Genomic DNA, 19,856 nt, shown 5'->3' on the forward strand with positions numbered 1-19,856 from the left:
CCTGCGTAGCTCACACAGGATCCTTCAAGGCTGAGCTCCTCTCAGCCAGAAATCTTTTGTTCTGAAAACATGACCAAGAATGTTCTCCTGAGGTTTTCTGCTGGAAGTTTTCCTTAAGTTCTCAGAAGGATCCTGGACAATGTTCTTTGTGAACTTTCAAAACACATTTTAGGTTCACCTTATAAAAATGTTAAGTTACAACATTACTGAAACATTATGCCCTAATGCACTTAAAACATTTACAGCTGTTTAGTTTTCTTTGTTTCCAATTGGTGAAAGACGAGGGTCTGCAACCCGCCACTCTGGAGCCTCACGTGGCTCTTGAACTCCTTTGCAGTGGTTCCTTGTAGCTATAAAAAGTATTACTATTAAAATACATACAGTTTTCATTTAGCTTGCAGAGGGTATTGATGATTATATACAATGAAACTAGATAAAACCATGGGTTATCAAATTAAAGTAGTATTTCCAAAATTTTGAAATTTTTGAAAAATGTATTTTTTTTTAAGTTTATTTGAAGTTTTGGCAATTGTTTGAAATTTCAAAAATGTCTGAAATTTTTCCACATTTTTTTTTTAATTAAAAATGCAAGTTTTGTCAATTAATTAAAATTCATTTATTATTATTTTTCTTACCAAAATTACAAAAACTCATTTTTTTATATTTTACAGATTTTTAAAGCTTCAATTTGTCTTTATTTTATTTTTTTTTTTGCAAATTTTAAAAATTTCACACTCAAACATTTTGCCAATTTCTGACATGTTTACATTTTTATTTTATATATATATATATATATATATATATATATATATATATATATATATATATATATATATATATATATATATATATATATATATATATATATATATATATATATATATTTTTGAAAATGTATTAAAACTTTTAAATCAGCACATCACATGTTTAATTTTATGAATTAGAAAAACTTCTTGTTTGGATTATTATTCACTAGATTTTGACCATGTATTGAATTTGACACTCTTTTTGCCTTTATTATTGTCATAAGATAAAGTAGATTTTGTGGCTCCAGAATGACTTTAATCCAGGTGAGCTGAGGCAAAATGGCACCAATAAAAGTAAAGGTTGCAGACCCAGGTTAGGGATGTTTTCCAAAAGTCATTCTCAAAATGTTTCTTTAAGGAAGTTCTCTCTTTTATATTATGTTACACTGTGAGAACCTACAAATGTCCCCAGAACATCCACAGAATGTTGCTCTTGAAACATTCCTCCTTTATTAACAGTCAGTGCTATAGGGACATTTTATTAAGGGATTAACATTCTTAAAATGTTCTTTAACATTACATGAAAACATTTTCTTAAAACATAAACAGAACTTAAAAAGAATGACATTAGAGCAGGGGATGGACCACACAGTCCCACTCAGGAAAACCACTTTAAGTGGGGATGTGTTCTTTTTCAGAGCATCAAATCAGTGATGCGTTACCACACTATCATTTATTTAAATACAAAGTCAGCAATATCAACAAAACAACACCAACCCTGATGCTTCTCTGCAACCCTTAAACGTAACTGAATGGTCTGAATATATCCAATATTCCTTATTGTTATCATGTGTTATTCTAAATATATTTGTTGGATATCTGTTTTTTTTTTTAGTGCACTATAAAACATATCATCTTATTTTCTATGTTTTCTGACAACATATAGTGAAGGAACTGCTGTTAAAATGAGCCTTTTGCCTAACTGAAACTGTATTTTATTAAACAGGTGACACTTATGATGGAGGACAGAAAAGAAAACCAGAACAAAGAGTCAGATTCTTCAGCACCTCAAGAAAATTCTCAGGAAACAACAAGTCAAAATGGGACTGACCAGCCTGTAAGTGCTGGAGAAAACTTTGAGGAAACGTTAATATTTTCTGTCTTGATTTATTTTTTTGCAATACATGTTTGATTTTTCTTCACAGGCAGCGAGCTCTCCCACACAGTCCTTCTCCTCCCTGCTACCAAAAGCTCTCTCTGCTGTGTTACACACAAAGGTGCCTACAAGTCTGAACCCTGGTCCCCAGCCCAGCAAGAGCCCTGTGAAACACCTGCCTCCTGACCTGGAACAGCTGCAGGCAGAGCTGAAGGACCTGAGAGGCCAGTTTGATCAGATGAAGAGTCAGCACAAGTATGGCTTTGTGTGATTGATCTGATGTTTCGGCCCCATGGGCAACATACTCATTCTGAACATTTTTAAGAGCTGTTTTGTTTTTTTCAGCAAAGAAATTAAACTTCTGATGAACGAGCTCGACGAGGAGAAAAGGATCCGCTTGACTTTACAGGTAACAGAGAAACAAAAACTCACGCTGTGTCGTGTGTATTGATGAACTGTAGAGCCCAGACAGATCTTTGATTACAACAAATTTTTCAATTAACTATATTTTGTTTTCAGATGGAGATTCAGCGTTTGAAGAAACACATGTCAAAGTGAATCATGGGTAAAAACTGATCAGCTGAAGGCTGTGTTTTGAAAAGTTTTACACTAGAGATTTGTGTGTTTAGTCGACTTGGTGGGCACCAGACGTACGAGTCAGCTTTACACTATGTATTTCATGCTGGTCAGCTGTGATGCTCTAAGTCCCAGCACTGCCACTGGTCGTTAGCCAGGTCTGTACTTCTGGTTGAGCTTTTTAAACAAAGGTTTAATTTATATGTAAGCTGTGTCAGGTTAAACGACTTAATATCACAGGCATGAAGTTAACCTGTCAAAAAGACACAAGGCTTTTAACCACATATTTATTATAATTATATTTTTTATATCTCTAAAAACTTACGTTTATGTTTTTTGTCTTTTTCTTTGAACTGATTTAACACAGAGAGGACTATAAGTGAAGCACTGTCTTGGAGAAGCATGGCTCTGATGTGCTTTAGTTTAGTTTCTTTCACAACATTTGACTTCCTGAATCTTCTGGTGGTCATAAATGTTTTCTACTGTCTTATATTGTCTCATTGAAGTTAATTTTTCTTTTGTTTTTCTTTTTTGCTTTCAGTATTCAAACTGAATGTTGGCTGCTGACTTGAATGTTTCTGAATCTTTTTTTTTTGTAACAAGTTTTCACTGTTTTCAAAACCACCTCTTGGTCCAACCAGGTAGAAACTGTTTGACAGTCAAGCATTTAGTTTTCTATCAACTTGACTTTTGATTGTAGAAAAAATGGACCTTTAGCTTTTTTTTAGACTTCACTCATGGGTGTCTTGTTGTGTGCTATTTTTTAAAGATGTCAGATGTTTATGGAAGGTTTTTATTTACAGTGAACAATGAATGCATATTTACAAATAAATATATTTTTAAGAAGCCTTGTATAGCTGTGGAAGTATCAACTTGAAAAAAGTAAACAAAAAAATGCTCTCAATGTTTTTCAGTCTGAAATTATGTGAAAAATATGGGGTTTTACAAATAATGTCATTTGTTGGAAATACATTTGACTGATAATCACTTACACAAAAAAGCCCCTCATGTGGGCAACACTTTTAAAAATACAAATATATTATAAAACAAACACAGTTTAATACTCAAAAACACATGTACATCAAGGCCAAGCTCATTCATCTGATCATGTCTATGCCAAGTTGCCAAATCTGAAAATCTGTTTTTGCAGTCTGTTTTGTTTTCAAGTCCAAATCATGAGTGTGAGTGTCATCTGAGTCTCTTTCAGTTAGATGTGTGAACTTTCTTTGTCACTTGGCGTCTGATTCAGTCTCAGAAGTTGGATTCTTCACAGAGAATTGGCCTGAACGTCACCTCTTTATTCTCTTTGAGAAGGATGTCGTAACGACAGAGAGGTCTGTAAAGAAAAGAGACAAAGTTATTGTTAACATAAAATATAGAAAAGGGGAAAAAGCTAAACTAAGGACTTGATAATTCATTACATTTCAAAAAGATTGAAGGGGACATATCATGCTTGTTTCTCCTTTTCACTATACCAGACTAGGATGCCTGTAAAGCATTTCTGCCCTCAGTACAAGTCATTTAGTTCCTTCATTGCCCCACAATAGCGTTCTCAATATCCTCATTTTAGGCCATTCTGAAGATCTCGTTGAAACGCTCCGTTTCCAGAATGACCTCCAGTAACCTCCCAACGTCACAGCCCTTTGTGCTCTGATTGGTCAGTTCTATCAGAGTGGTGGAGGGGGTAGAGCCAGGGGGCGGGTTTTGCAGCATGGCAGTATTCACAAAGTCACCACATTGAATGGAGCAGATCGAGCGAGTTTGCTGTTTGCCAAAACTTCACTGTAAGGCATTGATAGCACTAATTAAACAGCAGAGTATAGTATACGTCCTTTGGTATTGGACCCCGAGTCAGACCCGGACGGTTCTGCAGCTCAGGAGGAAGAAAATCCACCACGACACAGATCATCTCAGGACGCTTCAGTGTGGTGAGTCAAACCGGTACTGTAACATGTATAGTTTATACGTGGAAATATAGGCAGACTCCACCAATAAACTATTTCTATAACAGGGCTCCATCCTGCTCCTTCACTTTTCTCTGTCTGTTTTATCCATCATGCTGAAAGTGTAGTCTAAAGATCGACTCTACCGTCAGTTCGTCACTATGTTAGCACTCAGTCAAGTTAGCCAGAGCTAGTAGGGAGCTTTATTTATACTCAGCTCTTGGTGGGTGTATCCATAGACATAATACACAGTTTTAAAATGTCTTAGATGTCTTTATAATCTCTTTATAATGTCTATGGGTGTATCCCTCAGTGGCGGTTGTGTGACTTGACATCACAGAGGAGGAGCTGCTTTATCAGATTACTCCAATAAAAAGAGTGGATCCTAATGTCGTCATGAAGGTCGAAATATCAAAGCCAAATGTCAATGACCTATTTTCAGAGGCATCAAATCTCGTTCTAAGATATCAGAAAAAAATACAATATCTCATTTTTTGAAAATTCAGGGGGTAAAAGGTCTTGTTTTCAACTTTATTATTTTATATCTAAGTATTAAATCACAGATCAGCATGATATGTCTCCTTTAAAGACACCAGTGTGTGTGTGTGTGTGTGTGTGTGTGTGTGTGTGTGTGTGTGTGTGTGTGTGTGTGTGTGTGTGTGTGTGTGTGTGTGTGTGTGTGAATGTGTGTGTGTGTGTGTGTGAATGTGTGTGTGTGTGTGTGTCATACCGCTCATCTCGCTCCAGATGTGTGAGACGTACACGGAGGACTCTAAGTTTATATTTGGGCTTGAAGACGTTTCCGGTGGAGAACTGAAGAGACACTTTCTTCACTGACCCGATGTCTTTGTCAAAATTAGCGAACAGACGTGTCTCTTTGAACTTCTGAAACTTTGCTGCTGAACTAAAATCAAAAGTAACAACACAAAATTACTCTGAGGCAGTGAAAGCATATCAATAAAAATAAGACATGACGAAATAAACACCAATAAGTAAGGTAGACTCCTACTGGTCAATGGTAGCCACTGCTTCTTCATCATTGCCATGAAGTTTGATGGTTATGTACCCCCAGCGCACATCTTCATTCCAGATCATCACATCCACCCTGTAGTTGGTCACTGTAGGAGCAAAGTACAGTCACCATTCAGGACAAACAAACTTGGTGGTAATGAGATAATGTCTGTGATTACTTACTGCAGAATGGAGACACTCCATTTGTGGTGAAGAAGACTTTGGTTTGACGCAGGTTTAGCAGGATGTCTTTCCATCTCATCACATCATGACCTGCAGGTAAGAGTGAAACAAAGTTAAGTTCACTCAAACGCCAAGTCATTTATATTTAGTTTAAATAAAGATTGACTTATGTAAACCACATCATGACTACCACCAATGATATTATTCAACACTTTGTTTATGAGGTTTATTAAAATCACTATCTGGATTTCAGTATTCTTCAGCCTGTGACAGAATTTTGAAGCATGTTTGTTATCACTTTAACATAATTAAATTACAAACCAAAGACAGGACATCCAGCAGCTCCAAATTTCTCACAGCTCAGACAGTTTCCATCCTGAAAGTCTTTGTATGAGGAGCAGGGGAAAGCTTTGCTGGTACACGTCCGGTTAATAGTTTCCAGATAGAGCAACACTGACCTCTGGTGGTCACACTTAAAGTAAGACCCTCCTGTTTAAACGAAAGAAAAGTAGTTGTGGAAATTACAAGTTAAGAGAAAGTGTTGTGTTCCTTAGATTTTCCCTCATTTTAAAAATATTTACCAGAAAATATGGTCTTAGGACAGCCAGGTTGATCTGTTCCTCCGTTTGCATAAAAATCAATATGACCCAGAGGCTCTCTGAACCCCAGAGCTGTCAACAAGGGGAGCAATAATTAATAGGAATTCAAAGGACTGACATTATTTGCACATACTAGCATTTTTTAATGATACTGTAGTATTTCAGGCTAACTAACCGTCTATGTCTGTGTGTAGCACATCCACAAACTGAGCGTCTGAGGAGTCCAGGCGGTCCTCTGGAGGAGTACCAGTGAACTGAGGCCCGGCAGGATCCAGAGCTGCAAACAACACATCAGGACAACTCAGCCATGAGGACTGTCAAAACCGTTTGAGATTTCTCATGGGGATTAGTCCAGACCTTCACAACTCAGCATTATCATTCATAAACTAAACAACATCTGACAAAACCCTGTCAGAAATGTCTCTACCACTCTTCGAAATAGCTTACCCAGTGTGTGAACAATGCAATAATTAAAAAGTTTGTAGCTCACAAATCTCCTTGATAAGCATCTTGGCTGAAACACATTGAGTTTATGGCCTAACACATGAGGTAAGTCTACCAGTTCAAGGTTTTACAAATATTATCTTTATTTAATTAACATACATTTATTCACAGATTATAATGTAAGTTTGCTTCTTTGTAAAAGGCTTAAAATATGGTGCTGACTTCTCATTGTGGCTAAAAGAAACTCTTTGAAATAAGTGTATACACTTTAAATTTCATCAAGGTTTTTCTTGATTATGTTTCTTTATGGTAACGAACTCTGACAAGTTTTCACACCTAGAGCACAGAAAACAAAAATTTTAAATCTTACCTGTTATTCTTCCAATTGACCCTGACAGGATGGCACCAACAAATCCTGATATGTGAGCCCCAAGACTGACCCCAATCATGTGGATGGAGCTCAGGTTGGCATTGTGTTTCTGAAAAAGTTTGGCAAAGTTTTGTTACCCACATGACAATCTGAGAAATGAGAAAAGCACTCTGACAAGTTCATGTCCTACCGCCATCAGTTCGATAAACTCGGAGAGATTTTGGGCTGCCTTGTGTGTGTTCTCCACTGCCTTAAAATAATTCACATTAGCAGCTCCATAGTTCCAGTCCACCACGATCAGATTGATGTCCTCCCTCTCCAGCAGCTGCTCTGTTAGTGAGAAGAGCCAGTTTGGAGGAGACCCCGTTGGTCGATACCCATGGATGATGAAGGTGGTTGGTCTGGACAGGTTAAAGTGGGGATGGGCGGTAAGGTTGGTGTGGGACAGAAGTTTCCCACAGGTGCCATTCTCCCTGGTGTACAACAACAACCTGATTTTGAGGTTGGTTCCAATGATAGCGTGACTGATGTCCAGATCTGTGAATTCATCACAGTCTTGAGCTGGGAGTGAAGAGAAAAAGAAGGAGAGGTCAGATACTGGGGTTACCAGGTCTGAATTTATGACTGTCATCCCCACAAACTGGACACCAAACTAAGACACATCCATCTCAGCTACTGGAGCTCCACAGGGATGTGTGCTGAGCCCCTCGTCATACTTTTCACCAGGAACTACCTCCTCATTCACACCCCAAATGAGCAGATGAGACCACTTCTGGTAATCACAAATAGCCTTTGACCACCTCCGCATCTAGGGAGGAAGCAGTGGGGACTGTGGGTGTCTATGTGACTCATTACATCATGAAGACCTCTGAGCCCTTGCTTCTAGAGACTCTTCTTCCTGAAAAAACTAAAAACCAGTGCTGCAGAGACTGATGCTCAACTTCTGCAGGATGTCTCGGCCAACTTTGTCCTTGTGTTGTGAAAGACTTGCACTAAATTGGGTGCTATTAGGATGGAATTCCAAAAGCTGGACACTAACATCAGCAGAGCCAGCACACATTTCTTCCTTCACTCACTGTTTCATCCTCCAAACGTGCTAAAAGTCTCATGACACCCCAGAGCTAGGGATGCACGATTGGATTTTTGCCGATATCCGATATGCCGATATATCGAAACCCCTTTTGGCGGATACCAATACTGATACCGATAATCACAAGTTTGTTTGTTTGTTTTATTCACTGTAAAGAAAGCTAAGTCTATCCTGTACTGTAATTTATATGTTACTCTTATTGTGACGGTCTTATTTGTTTAAGAAACACACAGAAAACAAGACAAAAAATAACTGATTTTACCATAAATAAGAAATGTATTATTTTTTCTAACTCAAGACATTCAGTATTGAAATACAGAAAAATAATGTCTTTAGATCACATGACCTTTAAATGTACAATGCATTTTTAAACATAACCAAGTAGCATTTGATTATTTTAGAGCTACTGTAACAACCTGGTGACAGACACAGAGCTCTGCAGTGCAAATAAATGAAGTGCTACATTTTATTTGAGGAGCTTATTTTTCAGATGAAAAATAATAATAATCCTAACTGAATAGCACCTTATCGGCTGTGCTTATTGGCAGAAATTTTCATATCTGGATTATGGATACCGATGAACGTGTTTTTAAGCGTTTATCAGCCGATACCGATATTGTGCCGATAATATTGTGCATCCCTACCCAGAACCCAATCCAAAAACTGTGTACGCACACACACCAGAGACTGTTGCCCATTCTGAGACTGTAACCACAGATAAAAAAATGTTTAAAGCTGTCACTTTAAAGATTTACACAGCTTTTGTTCTCATCATTTCCTTGATGTGTTTATTTTTACAATAAGAAAGAGATACTACACCGAGATAAACCATTCAAAAGTCATTTCTTCTCAAAAATAAACACATCTCAGTTTATGTCACCTTGATTTGGTAACATTTCCCTCCCAAGCACCTGCCATCATTGATGTCATCATTCTCATTTGTTGCATGAGTCAGAGCAGAAATATTCAATACGACACTTCATTCAAACCGTATCAAACACAGCTTCGCCCACGACCAAAACACATACATGAACAAGTTGAACTGTAGCTGATGTAGCAACACTGAGATTTATGAGTGAAACTCACGTTCAAGCTGAGGTTTTTTAGACCAATACATCCAAAATAAACACAAGATAGGGACGATTCATACCAGTGAATCAGTCACATGTACCATCACAGGGCTTTAGGAAAACAGGTGTGAGGAATGGATTAGCAATGATGCAGTGTGTATGGTGTGAGGAACATTGAATATGTTGCTTCTCGTAGCTTGAAAGTCATGATAATTCAGGAAAAAGGAGTAGATGTCTGTGATTCATCAAAAAACTCCCAGAACATTTAAACAGTAAAACCAAAAAACAAATACTCCTTTCTGTTTCGACTGAAGGTCTAACCTGAATCTGTTGTTAACCTATAAAGTAATAAATCTTTGAATGCCCTCCAGGTTATGAGCAAACAATACCTCTTTTTAGATTGACCTCTGGATTCAACGCAATGGGAGACATGAAACTTCACCTGTCGGAGGTGTGATTCACAGCTCCTAAAAGCTGTTGCACAACAGTAGCCTGACAGCATGTAAATATCAGCTGAGAGCCATGTATCTGCCTGAGAAGTGTCATGGGCTTCAAACCGCGCTGAACACCATTTACTCAGGCGTGTTAGTTTTCCCACGAAATTGCAGTTCCTCAATTGTTGCTTGACTAAGCTTTTTTTTCACCAGGATTACTTCTGCTACATTTGCTGAGAAAAGTGCCTTCATGTGTTTGTTTGGCTGTGTTTGTATGACTGTGTTTGTCTGCGTATATTTGCATTTTGAGAGTGTTTTGAGTTTACCTTTGCATATGTGGACAGTTATCAGCAGGAGGAGTGCCAGATGTTGCCACGGGAACATGCTTCACACCAGCAGAATCAAATATACTGTAAGCAGAGACACCAGAGTCTGAACATTTCACACACACATCAGTCTGAATTAGTTTCCTTCAGCTCAGACGACACAACACAGAGAAAAAACTGTGCCTGAAACCTGTTTTGTCTCCCTGATACTCTGACTCAAAGCAATAACAGAAGCAGTTTCTCACTTACCTGTAGTGAAATGAAACCTGCTCATGTGTGGGGAAAATCTAATTTACATTTCTGGTGCCATTTAGGAAAAGTGGAGACCGAAAATCTGTTTCTTGCTCCACCCACAGTGAGTAATCCCAACCAATGACATGGGGATTATAAATGAAACTGAAATCTGCAGAAATCTGGTGGACTAAACTCTGCTGCTACATGTTCACTGAGTGAAACATGTTTAGTGTGTTCCTTAGATTTTATCTAACAAATCTGTCAACAACAAAGAATAACACATCCACACAGAAACCAGAGTCTTACCTTTTCTGTCGGATATAACTTCCTGATCTGGAGTGTCAAAGGTCCACTATATTACAGGTTGAGTCTGTTTGTGGCTCCTCATATTTGGTCAGTGTTCACTTCAGGAAGTCACTGGAGGAATAGCTCACAGTTACTCCCGCCCCACATGTTCTCAGCAGGATGGCCACACCCCTTGCCCGGAGTCATTGTGCTCACAGGTGAAACATTCCTGTGAAGTCGCTCCTCTTTCCTGTCTTCACAGACCGGTTATGGGACAGTTTTTTTTCCCTCTCCCAATGAGCTTGACGGAAATCTCTGAAACAAACAGAGCAAAAAAAAAAAAAAAACACATCAGAGTGAAAGTGAATCAAGGCAAAACATTTAGTTCAGTCAGGCTCTGCTGTAAACATGTGACAGTGATGTCACAATCACACTTATAAAGCACTGCACAACAATTTTAAGTGTTTTAAGATCAATCAACCTTTATTTATACTCAAGAGATCATTGAGGGGCATCCTCATTTACAATGATGTGGAGTCAAGTTCAGAGGAAATTGGGAGAGCACAAAAAAATAAAAAAGACAAATATTAAGAAAGGGCATTAACATCATCAGACCTGTGATGATGAATATGGCAATAGGTCACACTTCAATAAAACAATTAGACAGGAAAGAGTGGAAATTTAAAATAAGATTTCTAAAAAGATGTATCTTAACAATAAAGGGACATTAGCTCAGTGTTTGTGAAGGTTTATGTTTATAGTGATATATATTGTATAAAAACTGTAAATAAAAATTGTGGGGAAAGAAAATAATCAAATACCATTTTAAAGAGTGATAGACCTTAGTGATGGTCTTGAACAGGTGACCTCCCTTGAATTCTGACTGGCCCAGGTCGTACTCATCTTTCTCTTTTTGTATCTCCCTCTGTCCCCTTTCTTCTTTCAGCACAGTCTCAGGAAATGTCTTTTTCATATGACTCTGAGGTTTCTGCCTGTTCAAGGTTTTCCTGACTCTATCTTACTAAATGCTGCAAAGTGCTCTGCTCATGGTGGGTTAAGATGAGATAAGATTGAATCTTGAATCTGTACAACAGGACTTGGTCTTATCCTGTCTTGACGTTGGCTGTCTGTTAATAATACAACATAGAGTACAGTCGACATTTTCTGAGTAAGGAGTCTGAGATAACATTTGTTGTGAATTGGTGATATAAAAACAAAAACTGGCTGATTGACCACCTTTTTATTATTTTCCTACAGTCTTCAGACGTAAAAAATAAAAGGTACAGATTCAGGAAAAAGTAAAACATCAAGATGGAAATAAAATCAAAGTGTAAATGCTGTGTTAAAGAGATGTGTCTTGTTTAATTAGAAAAAATGAGAGTGTGACTTTTCAGGTTTGATCTCCTGTAGCAGGTTGTTCCAAAGTGTAAATGCTCTCACAGTAAAAGGTCCTGTCACCACTTGTTTTTAGACCAGACCAATAAATGACACCCAGCTGTGTCCTGCTGCATAGGTAGATACACGTTCAGAAACATATGGAGAGGCCAGCCTATGTTATGCTTCTAATCTAAATACAGTTATCTAAATTGATCTCAAAATGAACAGGTAGCCAATTTTATGGGTGCAATTTTTGGTTCTGGTTGAAGCAGAGCTGCTGCAGTTTGAACCATCTGGAGGATGTGAATTGATTTTTGATTGAGACAGATGTGAAGTGAAAAAAAAGTGGTCAAGTGGGAGATTTTCTTGATCTTTTGTTGATTTAATGGACTTCCCTTCTCTGTTTTTAGAGCTGATTAAACAGGAATGGGCAACTTTATTCACCTTCAGCTACAAAAAAACAAAAAAAAACAAAAAACAAAAAAAAAAACAAGCCCTGATCAAAGATTACTCTAAGCTTCATGGCTGGAGGCTTCCTGTAACTTTCCACCAACATATTTAGACATTAAACATTTTTAAGCGCACTTAGGTATTCATCTGTGGGGATTTTCAAGAAGATCCCATGGTGGTGCTGTATAGGACACTTCTTGTCTTATCCAGATGAATAGAAAAATATGAGTGTTGAGTTCCTTAACTGCTTGTCCAATTGTTGACATTTTGTCAAGTGGTGGTGGGGTAAAATTTTAGGGATCCCAAAATACATAAAGTAACATAACAATGAACAAAATATCACTTTTGATGCGTTTTTATAGTAATACGTTGTCAGATGTAACACTGTGCGCAGACAAACAGAAATATTTCCAGCTATCAGTGTGGCTAAAAATGCATCATTTTAATTTCTACAAGAATACATAAAAGGTTGATTATTTCACATTAAATAAAAAAAATTAGATTCAGATTCAGACTTTATTAATCCACAAAGGGTAATTCAGTTTGCAGTTTACCCTGCCTTATTGAAACAATCCCAACAGTTAGAGAATAAAAAAAAATACAAAACATGCACAGTCGCATATTAGAATAAAATAGAATAGAAAATACTTTATTTATCCCCAAAGGGAAAATTCAGGCAGGGTCACAGCAGCAATCTAGAAAACAAAAGTAAGAAAGTGTATAGAAAGTGCAAAAAGGTCCACAAGAAAATAGATGATGACAGCTTGTCAATCATTCCCCAGTTCAGCCAGCCTCCACCTCCACAGGGTCCAGGACTGAGCTTCTTCAGCAGTCTGTTCAGTCTCCGTCTCCTGGATCCTGTCTGCTCACAGCAGGTGAAGCTCTTCCAATGTGGCGTTGGTGTCTGGTGTTAGCTCCGTTAGCCATGTCTGTGAATAGCATGATGCTACTCTGCCCTCTGGTATTCCCTCTGTTGCTGGGTTAGCATGGCTACCTCGTCCATCTTCTTGGAGATAGATCTTACGATCCCAACACCGTTGGATGGAAGGACAGGTCAGTGTCGTCACTACAGCAGTAATGGGAAAAATATCACTGAAGACAAAACCAGTTTGGTGTTCATGACCAACAAATGAACCACACAAAGTAATGATCCACTCCAAATGTTGAGATGATGAAAAAGAGATGAGAAAACCACAAGAAATGGACAATGAAGAGAGCTCAGCCACACCAGGCGGTGCCTAGCAACAATGTTAGCAGTACTGCTAATATTGACATCCACGTTCACACTCACCTGTCGGCGCCAACAGAGCAACATAAATACAACAAATAAAATAAATACAACGTAAAGAATGCATTAAGTAAGACACTTAAAGAGAGCACAAACTACAGTTTTAGGTTATAGCTCAGCACTTAGCAGCCTGATAGCTGAAGGGATAAATAAGTTTGAGTCTCTGTGGGTGCGCAATAGCGCCACCTAGAGGGTAAACAGAAAAGTCAGAGGAGAGAATGTGGCCAGGCTGATCAATTATTCCTCTGGCTTTCTGGACCACACGCTTCTTCCAAAAGGAGCTGGAAATATGTTACTTAAGTGAGATATTTATAATAATAATAATGTTTTTGCTCCATCTATACAGGATGTGTATACTAATGCAGTTTTTCTCTGTCATAAATGATGCCTCTCTGCACGTGGTTAAGTAGTAAGAGGCCCCTATTGCTCAGTTTCCTACTATAACCAGTACTCAGGATATTGATTTTATTTTGTACCTGAACTGTAGTGCCAACAGAAATTACATAACATCCAGCACACCACTGTGGGTGGAAGGCTTGAGAATGATTCGCACACAGTGTGCTCCAATGTTTGCTGTTAAATGTAAAGACCCTGAACACACCCATTTTATAGATGGTCAGTCTTCTTGATTATCTAATAAGAAATTTCATAAGAAATGTTTCAGGAGCATTTTTCATGTTTACTTCAGTCTGAGAAAGTGCATGTTCTTATTTCTTCTTATAGTTACACACACAATCCCTCTTTCCAGAAAATGACCTGAAAGAGAAAGTTCAGACGAGCTCAGTATTGATGACTACTCCAATCTGCACTTGTAGATTAACCCCAGCAGTCTGAACTTTGCTCACTACGTTCTGCCGTCATCAGGTTCAGGCAGGAGGATAGGATTTATACCTACAAACCCAGCAATGTTTTCAGCAGAGAAGAGCAGAACGTCCAGGATGACAAGGAAAAGACGAGGCCGAGGTAACAATGCTCAGCAGCAACAGGCCCCACAGGGACCAAGAGGAGGGCGCAGGGTAAGTCCAACTCTGTCTGTGTCCAACCAACATGGCCACTTGGTTTACCTTTACCCTGAGAATAACAGTCTTTTCAGTCCAATGAAATAGTATCTGGCTGTCCTAAATGTTTGTTTTGGGGATGAATCAAGCAAAGAGACTTAGGAAATACTGCTGCAGGTTTGTAAGCAAGACTTGAAAACAGTTTGTGACTTTTGCTCTTGTCTTTTGGCTCATGTCTTTATAAACTGCAGACATGCATAATTATTCTCAGTGAACCACTGTTATGTGTGTAATTTCTACACAACCTCTGAGGATATTTCATAATGAGATGAGGAACAGACTAAAAGTTATGTACAAAGTCTTGATAATTTCAAATAAAGTTAGATCGCTTGACGGCACAATCTTTTGGTTTAAAACACAAGACACTGGTGTAGACTCAGAGTTCAAAGTGTATCTTACATCACAGCAGATAAAGCTGTGTATATGTATCTTCACACAACACAAAGTCCATTTCATATTCAGACAGAGTGCTGCCATTATTTACATCTGTGCTGAGGATATTATTAAAGCTTATCTGCCTTCGATAGTTTTTACCACGTCTAATCTGGGGTGGAGTCCTGTTCTACAGTAGATCCTTTTGTACAAAGCGATGTACAACACAAGCAATAATTTATGCAGAGGGAAAAACATTGGAGTAACAACTTGCTACAAGTTTTTGACTGCAAGTTTTGCAATTAAGTGCAAGAAGATTTTGTTTTTTACCATGTTGAATACAGTGGCCATAACTTACCACAATTAATCGCTGCAACAATACAGTTCAGCCTTCAACATTCAATAATAATTATTCAAAAATAATTGCTAAATATTCACTAAGAGCTGGGTCTGAGACTTTTTGACTCAAGAGGAGAAGGGTCAGCTCAAGGGCCTAAATGTTCCCTGAACAAATGAGTCTTCAGACATCTCCTAAAAGTGGAAAGGGACTCTACGGATTGTATAGAGTTTGGCAATTCACTCCCCCATTCGGCACAACAGAGGAGAAAAGTCTGGCTAGAGATTTAGAGCCACACTGGGCTGGGAGCACCAGGTATCTTTCACAAACAGAGTGCAGTGGGCGAGAAAGAAGGAGCCACAAAACTACAACAGTAAGAGAACTGCCGAAGGGTTTGATTTTCACTCTGCCATAACACTGCTGATTTACGCTGTCTTCCTGCACTGATTTGCTTTTGAACGTGAGCATTTTATAAAGGTGGAGTGACTCCAAGTATCCTCTTTACCTCTAACCATCCAAATAAAGTGTATGTCTGAATGAAGCCACAGCTTCTTGGTTTTTATGCCTCCTTTTACCAAATCCCAACCAAAAACCAAAACAGGTTGAGTTGTTCAAGAGATTGATAAATTAAAAGGGGGAAATACAGACAACATGTTTCTTCTTCTTCAGGCCCTGAGGGAGCCGGCTGCTTATGCCAAGTCCACTGGCTATGAATCAGATGTCCTGCATGAAAAGTTGACCATTACCCAAGCAAGGAGGGGAACACCAGGTGAACAGATTTGCTTTTTCACCTTTTGTATCTGTCATGAAACCAAACATCTGTGTAGTAAAGTGGTCGCAGCAAGGATAAAGAAAGACTGTGGGGGACTTACTTGATTGTCTGTCTGTGTTTACCTGATATAAGCTGTAAATAGAGTTTAAAGGAGAAGATAAACTGTTTCTTTGCTTATTACAGGATTGGTATCAGTATTATTTCTTTTACGGGAATGTGTTGTGCCTTTTTTACACAACTTCGTTAAAAATCTTTCCAGATAAATTTCCTCATGATATCGTATCAGTTCATCTCTATAAACAGTAGTTTAAAAGTGTTTTGTAATATGTTGGTATGCAAAAACATGGTTTCTTATTTCTTATCTTGCAGCTAATCGCCCAGTGCGAGTCTACGCAGATGGCATCTTTGATCTTTTCCATTCGGGCCATGCTCGAGCTCTGATGCAGGCCAAGAATGTGTTTCCTAACACACACCTGATAGTGGGAGGTAAAAAAAGTGGAGCTATCTCCTTTCCTTCTCTCTTCACCATGTGGACAGAAAGAGAAAATGTTAGAAAAAAAAATTAGCTCTCAAAAATGATGAGATGAATGTTTCTTGGCCTTCATATGACTCTTCAATCAGAGGGAAAACAGCTAGAGACTTGTTGCAGATGCTGATTAATATTTATATCAGCCAATAGCACTGCCTGTAAGAACATACAAACACATGTTCATCCCTTGACTTGAACAGATCTGTTGAACTTCTTTAGTCTGCAGCGACGAGCTCACCCACAAGTTCAAAGGCTACACGGTGATGACAGAGGATGAACGCTATGACGCCCTGACGCACTGCCGATACGTTGATGAGGTGGTGCGTGATGCCCCCTGGACCCTTACGGCAGAATTCCTCAAAAAACACAAGGTCAGAGGTCATGTAATCTCATGAGGCACTTCTTCTTACAGAAATGTGGTGATAAATCAGTCTGAACTCTTTGATGCTGCATTGCATCCTTAGATTGACTTTGTGGCCCACGATGACATACCATATACTTCTGCTGGGTCACAGGACGTTTACAAACACATTAAAGAAGCAGGTGAGGATGTTATTGTGTTATGGGGGACTGAAGGTCTGACATTTTGTTCATAATGATGACTTTTCATTTATGTTAGGGATGTTTGTGGCAACTCAGAGGACAGAGGGCATCTCCACATCTGATCTGATCACTCGTATCGTCCGGGACTACGACATCTACGTGCGACGCAACCTGCAGCGAGGCTACACAGCCCAAGAACTCAATGTGGGATTCATTAAGGTCAGCAACATGGACAAGAAAACAGATTTTTCTGTTTTTCAAACGTTGTACACACACAGTCCTGAATGTTCTAGAGGTTAATTTTTCTTTCTCTTACCTACAGGAGAAGAAGTACCGCCTCCAGAACCAGGTAGACAAGATGAAAGAGACAGTCCGTACAGTGGAGGAAAGGTCCAAACACTTTGTCTATAGAGTGGAGGAGAAGAGCCATGACCTCATCCACAAGTGGGAAGAAAAGTCTCGAGAATTCATCGGAAACTTCCTGGAACTCTTTGGACCTGATGGAGCCTGGGCAAGTTTAGCGCTAAATTTACATTTACACGTTCATCAAGTTGATCCTTTTTTACACATTGACAGCTATAAAAACTGCAGTTATTTTTTATTTTGTGGTGTTTTAGTAGCAAAAAATTAAGTTTCAAACAAACCCTTGACTATTACAAATGTTCCTTTTCTTACCCATATTTTAGGTATGTAATCAATGAAATGTGAAGAGTTACTTAACATGCTCAAAAGGCAATCAGCAGTATTTCAATGACATTAAAGAGTCAGGCCAGCTGTTTTCTCCAATATTCTCTTAGCTAAGCCAAGTTGACCAATGAATAAACAGAAAAAGAAAAGAAAAGAAAAGAAAAGAAAAGAAATATCATTAACAAAGGGTGGATTTTCTTTGAGCCTTTCTGTCATCTTTGTAGACAGATAAAACAGCTTGTTTTTCTTTACAGTATCTTTAAAAAATGAAAATAGAGGTCGTTTCATTGGAGCAGATATAACATGACATAAATAATCCTGTTGTATTGTTGCTTTTTTAAACTTAATTGCATTTGATTTTTAAAGAAGGTATTTTTCTCTTTCAGGCTTTTAACTGTCCCTCTGGTACCACTGTAGTAGCTTTACATTAATAACATCACTAAAAAAAAAAATCATTCTCATACTGGTGTTTTAGAAACCTTGATTTCAGCCTCTGTCTGAAACACTTTGTTATGGCGCTGCTATCTCTTTAAGACTCCCTGTGCGTTAAACCCCTTCCCTCTCATTGGCCAGCCCAGAGGCAGATCTATGTTTAGGAGATAATTATAAGATGTCCTTATTAAGTCTCATTAAGATTTTAGAACAGACAGTTTTGATTGGTTTACAGACAAATTCAGGAATTTCTATAATATAAGACAATGTGGTATGAAAATCTGCAAATATTTAGTTTGGATATTTGACATTGACACTTAATGTTGCTGTTTAAAATAGTATCATATTACGCCCTTTTTGGGATGGTGGAGCAGAAAAGGGCCACAAAGCAGCTTTAGGCTCTTACCTGAGGTTTACCTGAGCATTTGTCGTTTATGCATTTACATTTGTATCCAGCAGCTTTGAAAAATGAGGGAGACAGTATACAGTGCTCTTCTTATAATTTTAATGAAATAAAGATGTCTGTATTAGTCTGTATTAGTCACACAGTTTAATTTATGCTATTTAGTGGGAAAAGGAATTCTGACTCACATGAGGATATTTTATTTTCATTTTAAAGATGTATGCTCATAAAAAACTTATTTGGGTCAACAAAACAAAGCATTGCCAAAAATTAATAATGTCTCACTTTTTTGTATGTGTTTAGCATACAATCCAGGAGCGGAGTGGCCGAATGCTCCAGGCTCTGTCACCCTACTCTTCACCCCGGGGTTCCCCAAGCAGCAGTCCCACAAGAAGACGCTCTGTTTCTCCAGACTCTCCTCGTCCCTTAGCCTCAGCTTCTGCTCCAAATTCCTTGTCCCCCTCCTTCTCTCTCTCAGCTCCATCCTCCCCAGCTCCCTCCTCTGCTAAAACTAAAACAAAGAAGAAGCGGAGATCCCGCAAAGCAGCCTCGACACACAACTGATCACTGAGGAGCTGTATTTAGTTCAATGACAGGTCAGAGTCCTGTAGACAAATGTGTAAGGAAGCTTCCAGCTCATGATACGAGTTCAAAAAGCAGTATTTTATTACAGGTTCAGAAAAGGGTATGTGTAATATGAATTAAAATGTACATAATGTATCTTCCCTGAAAGGTTTGGATGTTGGGTATAAATGATTTATTTAACATTACAGTGATGGATATATCATAATAAAATTTGAGCTCAAGTGAAACCTGACTTATGTCCTTTGATATTCTTGGGAAAAACAATGTGCATTCACAGAAAACAGTAATCAAACTTTAAAGCATCCAAATACTGCTACATATCTATTTAAAGAAAAAAAACTGAATTTTAGTTACATTAAAGGATGTGTGTATAATCATAGTTTGTATAAAGTTGTATGATCTAAAATGAGTTGTAGGTGGTCTATAGGAGAAAGGCATACAAGAGCTAATGACGCTAAATTACACCACCTGTAGATTGAGAGCAATAAATATATATAAAGTTGATTCATAAAACAACTACGCAATATCTGATCTGATTGAAATGCTGCATAAATAA

At 38.2% G+C, this 19,856-nt stretch overlaps 2 protein-coding genes across 6 annotated transcripts; one reads left to right on the forward strand and one right to left on the reverse strand.

The window, feature by feature from the left end:
* Window positions 1–3,305: 3,305 nt before the first annotated feature.
* On the reverse strand, window positions 3,306–10,594 carry lipia (lipase, member Ia). The gene is made up of 11 exons (XM_074672572.1): window positions 10,489–10,594; window positions 9,949–10,032; window positions 7,219–7,589; window positions 7,029–7,137; window positions 6,390–6,491; window positions 6,197–6,286; window positions 5,937–6,104; window positions 5,616–5,705; window positions 5,431–5,539; window positions 5,152–5,325; window positions 3,306–3,814 (listed from the first exon to the last, which is right to left on the reverse strand). Exons 2-11 carry the CDS (start codon window positions 10,004–10,006, stop codon window positions 3,730–3,732), a joined length of 1,356 nt encoding a protein of 451 aa, XP_074528673.1. The 5' UTR covers window positions 10,007–10,032; window positions 10,489–10,594; the 3' UTR covers window positions 3,306–3,729.
* Window positions 10,595–13,142: 2,548 nt separating this feature from the next.
* LOC141791917 (choline-phosphate cytidylyltransferase B-like) lies at window positions 13,143–19,412 on the forward strand. Of its 5 annotated transcripts, none has more exons than XM_074672622.1 (9): window positions 13,143–13,347; window positions 14,447–14,598; window positions 16,019–16,118; window positions 16,491–16,607; window positions 16,870–17,021; window positions 17,115–17,193; window positions 17,270–17,412; window positions 17,516–17,704; window positions 19,019–19,412. In XM_074672622.1, exons 1-9 carry the CDS (start codon window positions 13,281–13,283, stop codon window positions 19,277–19,279), a joined length of 1,260 nt encoding a protein of 419 aa, XP_074528723.1. In that variant the 5' UTR covers window positions 13,143–13,280; the 3' UTR covers window positions 19,280–19,412. The 5 variants fall into 5 exon arrangements, with proteins under 5 accessions (XP_074528723.1, XP_074528728.1, XP_074528724.1 ...); XM_074672623.1 differs by having other exon boundaries at window positions 13,298–13,347; window positions 14,331–14,598; XM_074672624.1 differs by having other exon boundaries at window positions 13,311–13,347; window positions 14,306–14,598.
* Window positions 19,413–19,856: the final 444 nt, after the last annotated feature.

The sequence above is a fragment of the Halichoeres trimaculatus genome, unplaced genomic scaffold (assembly GCF_033239565.1).
Source record: "Halichoeres trimaculatus isolate MK-OKI-2021-1 unplaced genomic scaffold, fHalTri1.1 fHalTri1_scaffold_6, whole genome shotgun sequence".
NCBI lineage: Eukaryota > Metazoa > Chordata > Actinopteri > Labriformes > Labridae > Halichoeres > Halichoeres trimaculatus.

What these genes read in the sequence shown, in the direction of transcription:
- lipia (XM_074672572.1), bottom strand. Translation starts at nt 10,006, where the DNA reads ATGTTCCCGTGGCAACATCTGGCACTCCTCCTGCTGATAACTGTCCAC. An exon ending in GCTACACACAGACATAGACG is followed by an intron (nt 6,287 to 6,389) that starts GTTAGTTAGCCT and finishes CCTTGTTGACAG; the next exon opens with CTCTGGGGTTCAGAGAGCCT. An exon ending in GCAGTGGCTACCATTGACCA is followed by an intron (nt 5,326 to 5,430) that starts GTAGGAGTCTAC and finishes TTTTGATTTTAG; the next exon opens with TTCAGCAGCAAAGTTTCAGA.
- LOC141791917 (XM_074672622.1), top strand. Translation starts at nt 13,281, where the DNA reads ATGGCTACCTCGTCCATCTTCTTGGAGATAGATCTTACGATCCCAACA. An exon ending in CACACACCTGATAGTGGGAG is followed by an intron (nt 16,608 to 16,869) that starts GTAAAAAAAGTG and finishes GAACTTCTTTAG; the next exon opens with TCTGCAGCGACGAGCTCACC. An exon ending in TCAATGTGGGATTCATTAAG is followed by an intron (nt 17,413 to 17,515) that starts GTCAGCAACATG and finishes TCTTACCTACAG; the next exon opens with GAGAAGAAGTACCGCCTCCA.